This window comes from Oncorhynchus mykiss, chromosome 20 (genome assembly GCF_013265735.2).
Source record: "Oncorhynchus mykiss isolate Arlee chromosome 20, USDA_OmykA_1.1, whole genome shotgun sequence".
NCBI classification, from domain to species: Eukaryota; Metazoa; Chordata; class Actinopteri; order Salmoniformes; family Salmonidae; genus Oncorhynchus; species Oncorhynchus mykiss.
Genome location: NC_048584.1, coordinates 2435983 through 2454561, shown reverse-complemented (window position 1 = coordinate 2454561; position 18579 = coordinate 2435983). Strand labels below are relative to the sequence as shown.

The 18579-nt window shown below is 45.9% G+C and overlaps 1 protein-coding gene across 2 annotated transcripts in view; it reads left to right on the top strand.

The window, feature by feature from the left end:
* Window positions 1-1826: 1826 nt before the first annotated feature.
* Window positions 1827-18579, top strand: part of LOC110498812 (proline-rich protein 12) — a 51449-nt gene continuing 34696 nt past the window's right edge. The window contains exons 1-4 of one of the 2 annotated variants that reach the window (XM_036955600.1): window positions 1827-2984; window positions 13238-13392; window positions 13732-13896; window positions 14168-18483. In XM_036955600.1, the coding sequence (XP_036811495.1) occupies window positions 2902-2984; window positions 13238-13392; window positions 13732-13896; window positions 14168-18483 (4719 nt within the window). In that variant the 5' untranslated portion in view covers window positions 1827-2901. The remainder of the gene's footprint in view (window positions 2985-13237; window positions 13393-13731; window positions 13897-14167; window positions 18484-18579) is intronic. The other variant, XM_036955599.1, reaches the window with a different exon arrangement.

Sequence of the window (18579 nt, the reverse complement as noted above, 5' to 3'; positions counted from 1 at the left end):
TGCCAAGACAACAACCTCCCCCTCAACGTGATCAAGACAAAGGAGATGATTGTGGATTACAGGAAAAGGAGGACCGAGCACCTCCCCATTCTCATCGATGGGGCTATGGTGGAGCAAGTTGAGAGCTTCAAGTTCCTTGGCATCCACATCACCAACAAAATAACATGGTCCAAGCACACCAAGACAGTCATGAAGAGGGCACAATAAAACCTATTCCCCCTCAGGAGACTGAAAAGATTTGGCATGGGTCCTCAGCTCCTCAAAAGGTTCTACAGCTGGCACCATCGAGAGCATCCTTACGGGTTGAATCACTGCCTGGTATGGCAACTGCTCAGCCTCCTGCTCGGCATTACAGAGGCTAGTGCGTACGGCCCAGTTCATCACCGCTGCCAAGTTTCCTGCCATCCAGGACCTCTATGCCAAGTGGTGTCAGAGGAAGGCCCTAAAAATATTCAGACTCCAGCCACCCTATTCATGGACTTTTCTTTCTGCTACCACATGGCGAGTGGTACCGGAGTGCCAAGTCTAGGTTCCAGAGGCTTCCAAACAGCTTCTACTCCCAAGCCATAAGACTCCTGAACATCTAATCAAATGGCTACCCAGACTATTTGCATTGCCCCCTCCCCTTTACGCTCCTGCTACTCTCTGTTATTATCTCTGCATAGTCACTTTAATAACTCTACCTACATGTACATATTACCTTGACACCGGTGCCCCCGCACATTGACTCTGTACGGGTACCCCCAGGATATAGTCTCACTATTGTTATTTTACTGCTGCTCTTTAATTATTTCTTACTTTTATTTATTTTTGTAGGTATTTTTCTTAACTGCATTGATGGTTAAGGGCTTATAAGTAAGCATTTCGCAGTAATACCTGTTGTATTCGGAACACGTGACAAATACAATTTGATTTGACTCTTATTTTTAAATTGGAAATCGCAGAACTTTTATGTTGGAATGACAAATTGCGAGACTTTGTTTGAAATGGGAGTTTCGGGATTTATTTTAGCGTGACAAATCGAGGGACTTTAATTTTGAAATTAGAAACATAACGATTTATTTTGGCATGACAAATCGAGGGACTCTTGAAATCGAAATCGCAGGATTTATTTTGGCATGAGAAATTGAAGGACTGTTATTTTTTATTTTAGCTTGACATGTAGGGGGATTCTTATTTTGAAGTGTTACATCCGGCTTTGTTTTATGTTTTTATTTTTTACCTTTATTTAACTAAGCAGGTCAGTTAAGAGCAAAATCATATTTTACAATGACGGCTCAACAAAAGGCAAAATGCTTCCTGCGGGGACGGGGCTGGGATTAAAAATAAAAATATAGGACGAAACACACATCACTACAAGAGAGACACCACAACACTACATAGAGACCTAAGACAACAACATAGCATTGTAGCAGCACAAAACATGATACAAACATTATTGTGCACAGACAACAGCACAAAGGGCAAGAAGGTAGAGAGAACAGTACATCACACAAAGCAGCCACAACTGTCAGTTAGTGTCAATGATTGAGTCTTTGAATGAAGAGATTGAGATAAAACTGTCCAGTTTCAGTGTTTGTTGCTGCTCGTTCCAGTCGCTAGCTGCAGCGAACTGAAAAGAGGAGCGACCCAGGGATGTGTGTGCTTTGGGGACCTTTAACAGAATGTGACTGGCAGAACGGGTGGAGGATGAGGGCTGCAGTAGGTATCTCATCCCTGCTGGATGTAACTCTGTGCTGTATGTAAAACTCATCCGGATGCTTTGCAGGAAGTTGTAACTATGAGCTGGATGCCATACTGGATGTAACATCAGAGGATCCAGCCCCTACTGGTATAGCCCCTCCCCTTCTCACGAGAACGGTTTCCACTAGTTCCTACAGCTACAAAGTCGAAATGGGATTTATCGTAAAAAATCATGAAAACAAAAACGTGCATTTTGGACTTAATTGAAGGTTTGGCATGAGGTTAGCAGTGTGGTTGAGGTTAGGATTTGAAGAAGAGGAAATGTGCGGGGGTGTTGACTTTGCCGCTGTGGTAACTAGTGGCGAGCCGTGAGAACCGGTGGATGGAGGACACAACAGACCCAGTGCGCCTGTGTTTGAGCGACGTGGGTGGGTGAGGGGAGGGAGAAAGGATTGAGAGCCAGCCGCCTTCAAAAATGGCGTCTTCCGAGGAAAAAGACTAAAAATATAGAAAACGAGGCCTACTTTCCGTCTTCATCGATTTTTGGAATTTAGATGATGGTTTCCAGATGTCGCGATATCGTCGTAATCATTATTTTGTAATGTAAAAAAGGAGAAGGAATGGTAGAAGGCTATATAGATAGCAACCCCGTTTTATTTTGATGCGTCGACAGGGCTAGCTAGCTATTAACTAGTAGCATCTGCTAGCCCACAACGATTTCAGGATGGGAAGGCATTTTGCATGCTAAATAAATCACGATTACTGTTCTATGATCGTTTATCGTTTGATCCTATTTGGAACAGTCGTGAGATATCGATGGTAATCTTTTCAGTCGCGGATCAATGCATTTGCTCTATCAATAAAGGGAATGGTATACGGCATGAATGTTTCTCTGCAATTTATCGATAATTTATCATGATCGTGTATAGCGTCGTTGCAATTTGGCAGTTGTGGAAATTATATTTAGAGGAAAGTGTAGGAAAGGAGAGAGTGATTTTTGGAGGTGGTTGGAGTACATCCCCTGACCCCCCTTTTTGTCCAGTTTTCTCCTCCCCTCCATTTCTCTTTCAATATACTGTTTTCCAATCCCGATGATTTTCTAATGAAACGGGGAAAATAGTCTAACATCGATCACGGGGAAGACTGATACCCCAAGTCTGTGAAAATTCCTAATACTTAGAGTTTTCGTCCTTGTAACACATTTCTCATAAATGAAACATGGATAGAAATTACCCGGGAACAGGGTTCGGTGATTTGGGCGCAGGAGCCGGATGGAGTTATGAGAGATCAGCGAAAGCAAGGTAAGCAATTGATCCAGTCCTGCAAATGTTTGCACACTAGCTAATATATTGCATTCTCTTTGCGTGTATGTAATCGATTGGTTGTTCATTTGGTACATTGACATCGATCTGTAACCTGCCTACAGGCAGCATCGCGTTGTTACCAGTATTATAAATGGATTGGAGCAAGCCGTGTGGGGGTGGTGGACTAGCTTGTAGGGCTCTTGAAAATGTATAGAATGCGATTGACAGACTAAAAGCATGGTTTTAGGTAGACCAAGGGGGAGGGAACGAGATTAAAGAGGGGGGTGGGTTGGAGTATATGTCTGGACCATTAGAATAATTATAGTAGTATATCCTTTTAGAACAGTTTGACACATTGATTGTGAAAACAGCCCATATCTTATTCATAGGTAAATGCACACGAGACTATTGCATTTGCAAGAAACTGCCATTACAATGCCCAGTTTGTATCGTTCTAGTTTTTCCTCCTGTGACATAGCTTGATACGTTAGTTTCACATATTAACTGAGATGCTTCCGCCTGTGATGTAGCAAAGTTGTTACAATGTAAATTGTTTGCTTGCAGTGATTTAGCGCGAGGTGGCAGTCGTCGAATGTTGCCAGCTCTGGTGCTGTGAAGAACGATAATGGTTGATAGTCAACACATTGGCTCCTAAAATAACAGCACAACTCTAGGTTGTTGTGCATAGTTAAGTTGAAATGCATTCCATCCAGTCTTGATAGCAGATCAAATACATTAGGTAGCTAAGTATTTATTTTGATTGATCTTATCAGTGTTTTCAACATATTGCCATCATACCATATCTACCATGATATGATTTGGTTTGCTAGCTAGTAGGCTACCTAGCTAATGACAAAAGCTAGCATGGTACATGGTCGTATCATGGCTATTTAGTGGGCATGGGCGGTACACCCTATATACCATATACTGGATTATTTAGAAATGGACATGGCATGGTTTTTCAATACTGTCAATACCGTTAACTATTTAATTGAAGTTTTAAAATACATTTAAATATTTGTAGTTACTTTTTAAGTAAATACCTGCCGCCAACTTGTGCAATACGTTAGGAGATAAAGCAGATTGAGTTCTTCATGTCACATTATTTTACAGTATTGTAATGAAACAGGCAGGGAGCAGGTCTTGAACTAGCCCGAAGTCCAGTGCGCTATCGACCGTGCTGCAAAAGCATGCTCAAGCGGCCGAGTCGATATCCGTGCTTATAAACCCAGGGTCATACACTACTCCCTGCTTTCAAAGAGCGCGTCCTCGCGCTAGCTTGCGACTCTACGTCTTACAGGAACGCGCTCACCGGCCAAGCACACGCACTGTCGTGGATGCAAGGTCCGATCCCTTCTGACACCAATGTAATGAAACAGCAGGGGGCAGGCCTCGAACCCTCGACCTTCGAAGTCCAGCGCGCTATCGACCGTGCCGCAAAAGCATGCTCAGCTGCAGAGTCGATATCCGCGGTTATAAACCCAGGGTCGTTACACTATGAAGCTTACCGTAGTTCCACAGAACCAGTCACGTGTTTATTTGGTAATAACGCAACGAGAGAAAGCCAGAGTCCAGCTGTGTATTGACAGTGGTCAAGTTTTATATTGAAAGGCAAGTTTTTTTTGTTGCTTAAATATAATGATCGGGGATGTGCACTATAGTTTTACTTCACAGAAAATACATTAGTGCAACACATAAGGCAGAAAATGTCATTATCATCAGATGCCAACAGATGGCAACCAGTAAATTTGCTTACAATGAAAAAATTAATTTTTGCAAAAACTATGCATGGACATCATGTTTATAAAAGAAAGAATGTAGCCAGCTACATTTCATACTGATTTGCTTAAAGTTCATCTTTAAATCTACTGGAGAAAAGTAGGCTGGCTACACCAAGAAAAGTAGCTACACATCAGTCAGAGCGCTGTCTGCTGATAGAATGGCCTTTTGTGAATTCTTAGCCGAGTGGAGAATTACAACTGAAGCAAAAAATTACAAGAAGAATTGTCGATCTCCGTTTACAAAATGCATCATGATATTTCCAATGTATTTTATAATTATTTATTGCGTGGAAAAATGTAGAGTTCTGTGTTGACTCGACTCCTCAGATATCTAAGCAAGTGGCTGAATTAATAAGGTGACGGGGCATCATATAGTGTTTGCTTCTTGCTGTGTTTGAGAACTCATCCAAAGTGCTTTGACATCTGAACAGCTGCCATTTTTCTCCTCTGTTCTTGGCCAGCAGGCAGGCCCGTTACCCTAGCGACTCCACACAGACACATGCTGCTTTAGCGCCAGTACAGTTTTTCCTTCAGACAAGCTTGTGTCAACAATGTCTCTCATTCACATTCGCTTGTCAATATCCAAACTCGCCAACAATGACATTCGGTAGCTCCTACCTACATATGTATAACTTTGAGCTGGATTGCCTGTCTTTGCAATTCATTTATTTTTGTTTGTGCTCATTAGCATATTTAGCTAGCAGCTTCCATTGATATTTGCTATTACTTGTGCAGATTTTGTTAGCATTCTGGTAATAGACACACAGTGGGGGTCTGAGTTATTTTTTGTTGCACCCTCTTGTGTACTACGCTGGTAATACCATAAATCCCGGGATGAGAGAAGGATGGTATGACTATGAAAATCTGGATACCGCCCAACCCTTCAGCTAGCTATCTGCTTAAGTTTTTGAGATGACCAATCTGTCTTGAGAAGCTGGTTTTTACATATTGTTTATATTTATTCCTTTTGAACACATTTCTTTTTTTTGGCAATGTCAATTCTAGTAATTATTTTCAAAATACTTTTATTTTCTCTTGCTGGACAGGCAAACGCAGCTGAGTAATAAACTGTAAACCAATCAAAACTTGTGTACTTTCTCTGCTGATCACGTCTGCCTATCACGTTATCGGTATTGAAGGTGCCAACCAAGTGCTATTCACCAAGCATGGGCTGATTATCTCACCTGTGAGAACCATCCTACTGCAGTTTAAACTATCCCTACCTTCACTATTTAGACATTGGGACCGCATATGCATTTACCTGTTGTGTTTTTGTTGAAGAACAACTACAGATAAACACATTTGTTTGAGCATCTCAAAGACTAAATTCAATGTAGAATCAGTTTAACCGGTGACCAACTGATTATTTTACAATTGTAACATTTTGTTAACTAAATGTGTTTAATTGTTTATTAGGCTACTGTGCAGTCTACAATACGTATTGTAGTAAACATGGGAAAGTGCCTAATTCCTTACATTAGGGATAGCAGACCATGTCTGTACTACAGAATGCGGGGCACGCGGGAGACCGGGGTTTCCCGTTGGGGAGGAAGGAGTAGGCTGTCCTTGTAAATAGGAATTTGTTCTTAACTGATTCCATATGTGTTATTTCATAGTTGTGATGTCGTCACTATTATTCTACAATGTAGAAAATAGTAAAAATAAAGAAACATCCAGGAATGAGTAGGTGTGTCCAGACTTTAGACTGGTACTTAATTAATTTGAATAATATTATGGTGTTTCTATTCCATGAAAAACTTAAAACCCTCTGGGTTTCTGTTAGGATGGAACGGAAAATATGGCGCTGTACAACGTGATATCCGGCAGTACAGCACTGGGTTATTTAGCTAAAGAATCCCTGTGTCTTGTTTGTCTCAGAGCAGCGAGAAACAGTGGTAAAATAGTTGTAGGCTTTTGCTTCTAACTTCAATATGCTCTATAAATAAATGACCTACACCAATTTTAACAGTATATCAAAAAATATATTTTTTCCAATGATTTGAGACTGCCAACAATTACATTTAGAGGATTGGAGGAGTCTTAATATCTAAGGGGCATTTTTCATTAGGATCTGTGAGAATATCTGATATAATATCTTTTATATAATTCTAAATTAATTAATAATAATCAATTTCTTTAAAATGTAACAACATTTTGGAGATTTTGTTTTCATTTAACCTAGAGTGAGTGGGGAAAAAGGCAATTCTTGAACATGGGGTGAGACATTCTCACTAATTTGTAAACAAAGACGGTTTGTTATTTAGAATTATAGAATTCTCCAGAAATCTAACTTGATTATTCAGCAGACATTACTTGCTTATATTCAGTCAACACATAAAATGGAATATTTTAACATTTTTGTTTCTGCAGGCTTGTCTCAGAGCAGCGCGAAACGGTGCTGAAATAGACGCCCACAGCAGGAAGGCTATGTATTCTGTGCCTACTCGTGGTATCTCACTTTGGTTACACATGCTTGAATAGCATAACGGTCCAGGCTGTGCCTGGTGAACATTTGGTCTGTTGTAGGAAGAGGAATGGAAATGTCAGGGTGAACCAAAAACCTGCCACGTATTGTTTGTTGACTCTGCCTGTCGAAGGGGGAGTTCCAGGAAGGCAATGCTACCAAATACTAATTGAGTGTATGTAAACTTCTGACCCACTGGGAATGTGATGAAAGAAATAAAAGCTGAAATAACTCTTTACTATTATTATGACATTTCACATTATTAAAGTGAATTGGGGATCCTAACTGACCTAAAACAGGGCATTTTTGCTAGGATTAAATGTCTGGAATTGTGAAAAACTGAGTTGAAATATATTTGGCTAAGGTGGATGCAAATTTCCGACTTCAACTATATATGTGTGTGTGTATATGTGTGTATATATATATATATATAATTTCTTACCGAGCCGTGATGCCCAAAGGTTGCCTTTGCCGATCGCTCATCATCTTTATTCATCAGTGAGTCAAATCAAATGTGTTTATATAGCCCTTCGTACATCAGCTGATATCTCAAAGTGCTGTACAGAAACCCAGCCTAAAACCCCAAACGGCAAGCAATGCAGGTGTAGAAGCACGATGGCTAGGAAAAACTCCCTAGAAAGGCCAAAACCTAGAGAGGAACCAGGCTATGAGGGGTGGCCAGTCCTCTTCTGGCCGGGTGGAGATTATAACAGAACATGGCCAAGATATTCAAATGTTCATAAATGACCAGCATGGTCAAATAATAATAATCACAGTAGTTGTCAAGGGTGCAGCAAGTCAGCACCTCAGGAGTAAATGTCAGTTGTCTTTTCATAGCCGATCATTAAGAGTATCTCTACCACTCCTGCTGTCTCTAGAGAGCTGGAAACAGCAGGACTGGGACAGGTATTACGTCCGGTGAACAGGTCAGGATTCCATAGCCGCAGGCAGAACATTTGAAACTGGAGCAGCAGCACGGCCAGGTGGACTGGGGACTGCAAGGAGTCGTTGTTGTTGTTGATTCTTCACAAAAAAATACAGTTTTATATCTTTATGTTTGAAGCCTGAAATGTGGCAAAAGGTCGCAAAGTTCAAGGGGGCCGAATACTTTCGCAAGGCACTGTATATGTGTAACGGATGTGAAACGGCTAGCTTAGTTAGCGTGGGCGCTAAATAGCGTTTCAATCAGTGACGTCACTTGCTCTGAGACCTTGAAGTAGTAGTTCTCCTTGCTCTGCAAGGGCTGCGGCTTTTGTGGAGCGATGGGTAACGACGCTTCGTAGGTGTCAGTTGTTTGATGTGTGCAGAAGGTCCATGGTTCGCGCCCGGGTATGGGCGAGGGGACGGTTTAAAATTATACTGTTACATATGGCCCAGGAGGCCTGTAAACAGTAGCTATAAAAAGTGATTGAGTAGGCTGCATAGATTTCATGACAAGAAGCTCAAAAGACGAAAACGTCTTTTTTGTAAATTGAAATTTGCTATCGTAAATGTTAGCAACACCTCCGCCTTTGTGGGAGTCAATGGATCCAATGGATTATTATGGATCCCTATTAGCTACTCTTCCTGGAGTCCAGCAAAATTAAGGAAGTTGATACAATTTTAAAACATTACAATACATTCACAGATTTCACAACACTGTGTGCCCTCAGGCCCCTACTCCACCACTACCACATATCTAATGATGAAATCCATGTGTGTGTGCCAATGTTTGTGTTGCAGTCCCCGCTGTTCCGTAAGGTATTTTTTAATCTATTTTTAAATAAAATTTTACAGCTTGCGTTAGTTACTTGATGTGGAATAGAGTTCCATGTAGTCATGGCTCTATGTAGTACTGTGCGTCTCCCATACTCTGTTCCATGACAGTTTACAATCTAGTGTTACTCCAAGCAGTTTAGTCATCTCAACTTGATCAATTTCCACATTACTTATTACAAGATTTAGTTTAGGTTTAGGGTTTAGTGAGTGTTTTGTTTCAAATACAATTCTTTTAGGTTTAGAAATATTGAGGGCTAACTTATTCCTTGCCACCCACTCTGAAACTAACTGCAGCTCTTTGTTGAGTGTTGACATGTATAGAGTCATCCGCATGCATAGAAACTCTAGCTTTACTCAAAGTCAGTGGCATGTCGTTAGTTAAAATTGAAAGAAGCAAGGGGCCTCGACAGCTACCCTGGGGAGTTCCTGATTCTGACTGGATTATATTTGAGAGGCTTCCATTAAAGAACACCCTCTGTGTTCTGTTAGACAAGTAACTCTATCCACATTATAGCATGGGGTGTAAAGGGATAACACATACATTTTTTCCATCAGCAGACTATGATCCATAATGTCAACAGCTACACTGAAATCTAACAAGACAGCGCCTACAATAATTTTATCATCAATTTCTCTCAGCCAATCATGTAATTTGTGTAAGTGCTGTGCTTGTTGAGTGTCCTTCCCTATAAGCATGCTGAAATTCTGTTGTCAATTTGTTTACTGTGAAATAGCATTGTATCTGGTCAAACACCATTAGAAGTTTAGAAGTTTCAGAAGTTTACTAAGGGTTGGTAACAGGCTGATTGGTCGGCTATTTGAGCCTGTGAAGGGGGCTTTACTATTCTTGGGTTGCGGAATGACTTTAGCTTCCCTCCAGGCCTGAGGGCACACACTTTCTAGTAGGCTTATGGCAAATAGGAGTGGCAATATTGTCTGCTATTATCCTCAGTAATATTCCATCTAAGTTGTCAGACCCCGGTGGCTTGTCATTGTTGATAGACAACAATCATTTGTTCACCTCTTTTCACACTAACTTTACGGAATTCAAAAGTACAATTCTTGTCTTTCATAATTTGGTCTGATATACTTGAATGTGTAGTGTAAGCGTTTGTTGCTGGCATGTCATCCCTAAGTTTGTTTATCTTGCGAAGGAAAAAGTCATTAAAGTAGTTAGCAGTATCAGTGGGCTTTGTGATGAATGAGCCATCTGATTCAATAAATGAAGGCGCAGAGTTGGCTTTTTCCCCCAAAATTTCATTTAAGGTGCCCCAAAGCTTTTTACTATCATTCTTTATATAATTTATCTTTGTTTCACAGTGTAGTTTCTTTTTCATTTTATTTAGTTTAGTCACATGACTTCTTAATTTGCAGTACATTTGCCAGACTTAATTGCCATACCTTTTGCCTCATCCCTCTCAACCATACAGTTTTTCAATTCCTCATTAATCCAAGGGGATATAACAGTTTTTACAGTCCTTTTCTTAATGGGTGAGTGCTTATTAGTAACTGGAATAAGTAGTTTCATACATGAGTCAAGTGCAGCGTCTGGTTGCTCCTCATTACCCACCACAGACCAGCAAATATTCTTTACATCATTAACATATGAATCACTACAAAACATATTGTATGACCTGTTATACACTATTAGGCCCATGCCGTCATTGAAAATAAGAATGTGTTCTTAACTGACTTGCCTAGTTAAATAAAGATTAAATAAAGGTGTAGGAAAAAATAAATACAATTTGGACACAATTCCTATAATAACTACAACCTAAAACCTCTTACCTTGGAATATTGAAGTCTCATGTTAAAAGGAACCACCAGCTTTCATATGTTCTCATGTTCTGAGCAAGGAACTTAAACGTTAGCTTTTTTACATGGCACATATTGCACTTTTACTTTCTTCTCCAACACTTTGTTTTTGCATTATTTAAACCAAATTGAACATGTTTCATTATTTATTTGAGGCTAAATTGATTTTGATGTATTATATTAAGTTAAAATAAGTGTTCATTCAGTATTGTTGTAATTGTCAATGTTTTAATTTTAAAATTTCAACAACAACACAAATCGGTATTGGCCTTTTTTCCACCATAATTTGCAAATAAATTCATAAAAAATCCTACAATGTGATTTTCTGGATTTTTTTCTCATTTTGTCTGTCATAGTTGAAGTGTACCTATGATGAAAATTACAGGCCTCATCTTTTTAAGTGGGAGAACTTGCACAATTGGTGGCTGACTAAATACTTTTTTTCCCCACTGTATACATACATACACGTGTGTGTGTGTGTGTGTGCGTGCGTGCGTGCACGGACCACTTTCATATTGAACGAAGATAGAATTATGGTCAGATATGCCAAATAGAGGGTGAGCGAGAGCTTTGTCTGTGTGGAGTACATTTTCTCTCTTTTTTTTTTTTCTGGTTGCACGTGATATTGTGGTAGATAAACGGATGTAAGTCCCCAGCCTCTAGGAGCGCTGCTTCTGGATGAGCATCTTCCTGTTTGCCTGAGTGCCGTCTTAGTGCCAGCATCTGTTTGTGGTGGTATATAGACGGCTACGAATAATAGAGATAGTGTGGTGTTCAGCTTATCATGAGGTATTCTACCTCAGGCGAGCAATACCTCGAGACTTCTTTAACATTAGTCATTGCGCACCAGCAGTTATTGACAAATGTATCTTACCAGACGTAGCTACTCTGTCCTGGCGATACACAGAAAAAACAGCCATCTATCCGTGTCGTTGTTCTGCAACGACTCTGTGAAGCATAAAATATGACAGTTTTTAATGTCCCGTTGGAAGGATAGTCTCGACTGTAGATCAGCGAGTTTGTTTTCCAGTGATTGCACGTTGGCCAATAGAACGTCTTCCATTTAAGAACGATGGAGGCCACTGTGTTCTTGGGGACCTTCAATGCTGCAGACATTTTATTTGTACCCTTCCCCAGATCTGTGCCTCGACACAATCCTGTCCCGGAGCTCTACGGACAATTCCTTCAACCTCATGCCTTGGTTTTTGCTCTGACATGCACTGTCAACTTTGGGACCTTTTTATATAGAAAGGTGTTTGCCTTTCCAAATCATGTCCAATCAATTGAATTTACCACAGGTGGAATCTAAGGTAGCCTAGTGGTTGGAGCATTGGACCAGAAACCAAAAGGTTGCTGGATTGAATCCCCGAGCTGACAAAGTAAAAATATGTTGTTCTGCCCCTGAAGGCATTTAACCCACAGTTCCACGGTAGGTCGTCATTGTAAATAAGAATTTGATCTTAACTTACTGGCCTAGTTAAATGAAGGTGAAATAGTTTATTTTTAGCAAGTTGTAGAAACATTAAGGATGATCCATGGAAACAGGATGTACCTGAGCTCAATTTTGAGTCTCATAGCAAAGGGTCTGAATACTTATGGATTGTATTTCTGCCTACATTTCTAAACCTGTTTTTTTTTCTTTGTCATGAAGGCGTATTGTGTGAAGATTGATGAGGAAAAATCGTATGTAATTATTTTTTAGAATAAGTCTGTAACGGAACAACATGTGGAAAAGGGGAAGTGGTCTGAATACTTTCTGAATGCACTGTAGACCTATACGATGCAACCCTGCATAAAGCAAGCTCTGTCAGCTTGTGTTTGATTGCTGTGCTGATCTCTGCAATGTGGATAGTTGGAATACACCACACAATGCTACTAATGAAGAAACATATCCTGTATGTAGGCCTATGATTTACCTCAAAATTGACATGGTATAACATTTTTGAGATGGTATCAAGTCATTTTTTGTGGGGTGTTAATGTGCTTCCATATTGTAGGTCCATGCATGAAGTCATGTGTTGGTAAAATATAATGGACAGGAATTGTAAAGTAAGTCTACAACAGGCATTAAGATGGCAATCATATTTTAGTATTCATTCGGAGTTGATTTTGAGTAATCATAGTCTACTATTCTAAATTCTTACAATTTGAAGAATGATGAGCTACAGTAATCATTTTATTAGGATGGAAGTTGACTAATGCATCTGAATAACTTTAAGATCTTAGTTTTCTGAAGAGTGTGCTGTAGTTAGTCATGACCTTCAAGCTAAACGGTGTTCTCAGTGTATTTACATTGTAGGCCTATTTACATAGGGTTTGCATCTGTTTAAATTTACTGGGGTCTCCCAGAGGTCATCTTTTGAACAAAGGTTTAGGAAAATGAAGGCAATTGGACTTGAACAGTTGAATAAATGACCTCTTCTCCTCCCTAGTCTCGTCTATGGAAGTTCCAGATCATCACACCCCGAGTCGGAACTTCTCCATCGACAAACCTACGGCACTCCCCATCCTCTGCAGGGCTATTCGACCAATCACCACCCAGGCAGCTCTGGCCAAGGCGGGGCTTGGGGAGCAGGACGGAGTTTGGGTGAGGGATATGTCACACACCTTTAATTGTGTCGCCACAGTACTGGCCATGCTGCTGGCACTAAGGTTGCAGCCACTGAAAAATTCAGTTTCTATGGAAAACCCTTTTGTGTGTGTGCAGGAAAAACCTGTATTTTACCTGGTAACTTGTCAGATTTATAGCATCTGTTTGGACTTGTATTATGTTGTAATGGACACTTCTTGACCTATTCATCCCAGTTATGCCATTTAATCACGTAGATATAGCAATCTCCCTAAATGCCCTGTTGAGTTTGCATAATCTGTGAAAAGGGAAATGGTGGTCACGGTTTACTCATGGTTGTATTTGTTGTCCCATCAGGTCTCTCTGGACTGTTTGAAACAGGCCTGCACCATTCCAGCCCCTCTGGTCCAGATGCTTCGGTCATGAACCTGATCTCCGCTCTGGAGTCCCAGCGAGGTCCCCAGGCTCCTCCCTCCGCCTCCTCCCTCCTCTCCCAGTTCCGCACGCCGTCCTGGCAGACGGGTGAGCATGTGACCAGCCCTGTGTTGACATTCAAAACGGGGTGGCAAAAGTCTTTCACATTTCCAACGCCTCACAGGTTCTATAAAATTGTCATTCCTCTTTCAATGTCGGCATTATTGGTGAGATTATGTTGGTTTCATTTGCATATTGGATTATTTTTGCTTTTTACTTGTTAATGGTTGGGGGTACAATTATTTAGTCATGCTTGTCAGTTTTTTTCTGTTGATGGGCTTTGAATAATAGTCGTCTTGTCTCTATCTGGCCCTGACAGCGATACACACCCCTGCCCCTGCTGAGCTCTTCATCTCCGGGCCCCTCCCCGGCTCGGGCTCCTTCACCTCTTCCTCGGCCCTGTCCGCCTATCAGCACCCGGCCTCCTTCTCCAGCCGCTCCTTCCCCACCCTCCAGGACACGCCCACGTTCAACTCCACCTCCAACGGACTCCTCTCCCCCCACGACCCTCTGTTGCATATCAAGGGTCCCTCTCAGTCCAGCTTGGGCTTTGACCGCCTCCTGCCCTCCCAGGGCGCCGCCACAGCCTACCGGGGCGGCCAGGACCCCACAGGCGCCTCGTCGGTCCAGGCCTCATCAGCGCGGCACCTACAGTCCCACCAGTTCAACCTGCTGTCCTCTCAGCTGCAGGACCAGTCCTCCCAGTTGTACAACGCCTCAGTGTTCTCCTCAGCCCAGGCTCAGGCCCAGTCTAACTCGATCCAGGAGAGGGCTGTGCCCCGGCAGGACAGCGTGATCAAGCACTACCAGCGGCCCACGCCGTCCCAGTCCCAGCTCTCCTCCTCAGCGGCCCACTCCCTGCAGCACTACCTCAGCTGCGGCGGGGCTGGGTACCAGCAGATCGCCCACCACAGGCAGGCCGGACTCTCTTGCAGCCCCCTGGGCGACCAGAGCCCCTCGGACCACAAGGCCTCTTCCCGGACGGAACAGGTGTACCGGCCCATCATCCAACCCCCCTACTCGATCTCCACCTCATCTTCAGCAGCGGGAAAGGGCGCCAAGAGCAACTCCAGCAACGGCTACTCCTCGACCAGCTCGGCGTCCTCCTCCCGTACCCCACACACGCCCCCTTCTGCGTCCTCCAGCTCTTCGACGACCTCCTCTTCCTCCTCTGCCTCGGGAGCCCACCCCTCCAACTCACTCCCCCCCTCCAGCTCCAGCTCGGCCCCGTCTAGACAGCAGCCTCCCCCTCAGAGTGCTCCAGCTCCCCAGCAGCAACCCCCTCCTACCTCTTCCACATCTGTCCAGCAGCCCTTACCCAAACACAGCCTCTCAGGCTACGGCTCCCCCGTGCCCCCAGTGAAACCCCCCGCCACCGCTCTCACAGGCCAAACCCCGCCACAACAGCAGAACCAGTCATACTCTCCCAGCCAGCCCCCTCCCTCCCACCTACCCCAGTCCTATGGCGGTTTCAGCTCCCCTCAGGCCCAGGACCTGAGCTCAGCCGGAGGAAGAAAAGGCTACGGAAGCCTGGGAGGGCGAAGCCAGTCGTACTCGGCTGATGTGGTCTACGGGGCTGACTCTGCCTATGGGTCCGTCCCCTCCTCTCTGGGTGGAGCGGGATGTCCATCGCTGGGTTACGGCCCAGGCCACTCCCCTGCTCTTTTACAGTCGAGCGGGTCGTCGGTGGGCGGAACCTCAGGAGGCGGTGGTAGCAGCACCGCAGGAAGCGGGAACTCCGGTTCTGGAGGAGCTGGGAGCAGTATGGCCAATGAGAGAGGAGGTGGCGCCAGAGTAGGGCCTTACCATATCCCTGAGTCTATCCCCTCTCCGTCGGCTAACTCTGGGATCATCCGTCCAGGGTTGCACTCCCCCACCCCTGCCTGCCCCACCCAGTCCCCGGGAGGAACAGCCTCCAACAAATACATCTCCTCTGTCCTCTCTCCCACCTTCATCTCCTCCCCTCAGGGCTACCCCGACACCAGAGGTCCCCAGTCCCAGTCCTACCACCCCACCGCCAACAAGACCAAGTCCGACTCCAGCCGCATGCTAGGTGTGGGCTCCCAGAGGTCTCAAGAGGATGTGGACGATGATGACTTTTTGATCCAGCACCTTCTCCAAGCCCAGGCCAGTCCCACACCCCAGGCGTCCCATCACCACTCCCAGCAGCAACAACCTCAACAGACGGCCCAACAACAGGCACCTCTGCAGCCTGTCCCCTCTACCACGGACGGCGGCAAGGGGCTGTCGTCCTACGAGCTCGGCAAGGGCTCTGAGGAGAGGTACCACCTCCAGAGCGTCATCCGCACCCACAGCGCCACCTCCAGTGCCGGTGCCGGATCTGGGGGCGCGGTCACGGGCCTAGACAGCCAGCTGGAGATGTCTCTCAAGAAACATCAACAACAACAGAGGAATGACAGTGAAGGCGGTGGCAGGAGTGGCGGAAGAGGAGGTGCCGAGCAAAGCCACCCCCATCTACACCACCACGACTCCCTGGGGTCGGTGGTGCACTACGGCCGGAGTGACCAGTACTCCCAGCACTCCCTGGGCCCCCAACACTCCTCCCACACGCAGCAGCAACACGCCAACTCCCACACCCACCTACAGTCCCACGCTCACATGGAGCTGCAGAAGAATCCACAAGAGCGATCCGAGCTGGTGTACCCTCGCAAGAACCCCGAGGTGCAACAGCACTCTCAATCCTCTGCCTCCCTCATGGATTCCCCCACGGACCAGTCCCACCAGCCGCCCCACCTGCTCCAGTCTGTGCTATCCCACACCACTCGCAACAAGATGGAGCCCCATCAGCAGCAGCATTCAGTGAGCCAGCAACAAGCTATGATGGATGGAGCCGGAGGGAGAATGGGCGCGGGCAAACACCAGTCCCAGACCCAGCAGGCCTCCCAGCTTCAGCTACAACTCCAGTCCCAGGCTTTGGAGGTCGCAGCGGCAGCGGCTCACTACAACCACGGACCTCCTCGGCAAGACCAGAGCCAGTCCAAGCAGCGACAGCAGAGCTCGGTGGTGTCCTCCCTGGACATGCTTGACCGCTCGCTCTCCCAGACCTCCAGTGTGGACGGAGGGGGAGTGGAGGAGAGGAGAGGAGGAGGTGGTGGTGGTGCAGGAGGAAGAGGTGGAGGGAGCGGAGAGCGCCACAGGCAGCAGCAGCAAGAGCAGCAGAGGCTCTCGTCCCATCACCCTCAACACTCCGCCTCGGAGCTCCACTCGTTCCTCTCTGAGCCCGACATGGGCTTATCAGCCCCCTTGCACGTGCACCACCTCCCCCAACACCATCAACAACCCAACTCCCACCACCAGCAAAGCCACTCGGGGCACCACCCCCACTCCCATGGCCACGCTCACCCCCAGGCTCATACTCACCCCCAGCCCCTTCCCTCCACCCACTCCCAGCAACAGGAGTCCCAGTCCCACCCGTCCCAGCTCACCCCAGGCCAGCAGGTCCAAATAGACCAGCATCAGCGCACCGAGCAGCACCCATTCGACACGGTCAGCCCTGTGGAGAAAAGCTGTGGCCAGAGCCAGAACCGCTTTGTCACACTCACCTCTATCTGCTTCCCGGACTCGCTCCTGCAGGACGAGGACCGCTCCTTCTTCCCCGGCATGGAGGACATGTTCTGCTCAGACGACTTCTCCAAGTCGAGCTGTGCCGGAGGCGCTGGCCCAGTGCAGGAGGAGATGAACCAGGAGGGACCAGGAGGCGGCCATGAGGAGCCCATGAAGGATAATTCAGGAGGGGGAAGCGGAGGAGCCGGGTATGAAATGCTGGGCGACCAGGGCTATGGGCAGTACTGCCACAGGCTTCCCGAGTCCGGCAACCGCACCCTGGACCTGGATGAGCTGCCGTCCACTGTTAACACGGCGCAGCTGGGCCTGATCCAGTCCTCTAGTCCAGGCGGGTGCACCGGTGGAACTGGCACCGGGCCTGGAGGCCTCACCTCGCCCATCTTCTGCTCGTCGCGCCCCAAGAAGCTCCTCAAGTCCAGCTCGTTCCACCTGCTCAAGGAGCGCCGAGACCCCAACACACTGCCCAAAAAGAGCTACGCGCAGGAGTACGAGTTTGAGGATGATGAGGACAAGGACAACCAGCCAGCGGACATCCGTCTGAACAGCCGCCGGCTCCCTGACCACCTCCCCGACCTGGTCTCCAGCTGCCGTAAGACAGGAGGGGGGGCTGGAGGAGGAGGCACGCTCAGCCCCCTCATGGGCGACCTCGACTTCTACCACTCCCTCTGCCCCCCTCCCCAGCTCCTGCCGCAGGACGGGCCCAAGAAGAGGGGCCGTAAGCCCACCAGGCCAAAGAGAGCAGGGCCTCCAAGGCCCAGGGGTAGGCCTCGCATTCGCCCGCAGCCCGAGCAGCACGCCCCCCGTGGAATGATGGGAGGTGAGATGGGAGGAGGAACCGAAGCAGGAAGTGGGTATGGAGGAGGAATTGAGGTTAAACGGAGCAGGGGCCGTGGTGGTGGCGGAGGCCGAGGGAGAGGGAGGAGGGACGACATGTTTATGGAGATAACTGAGAAGGAGCAGATGCAGCAACACCAGCTTAATCGGCAACAGCATCAACTTCACCACCAGGCTCCACCCCCACAGCATCAGGAGCCCATACCGCATCTCAAGGTGAGCGTGGATAATGGAACTGAACTTTGTTAATTCCTTAGGAGGAAATGTAGATGTCATTTTTTTTTTTATTTTACCTTTATTTAACTAGGCAAG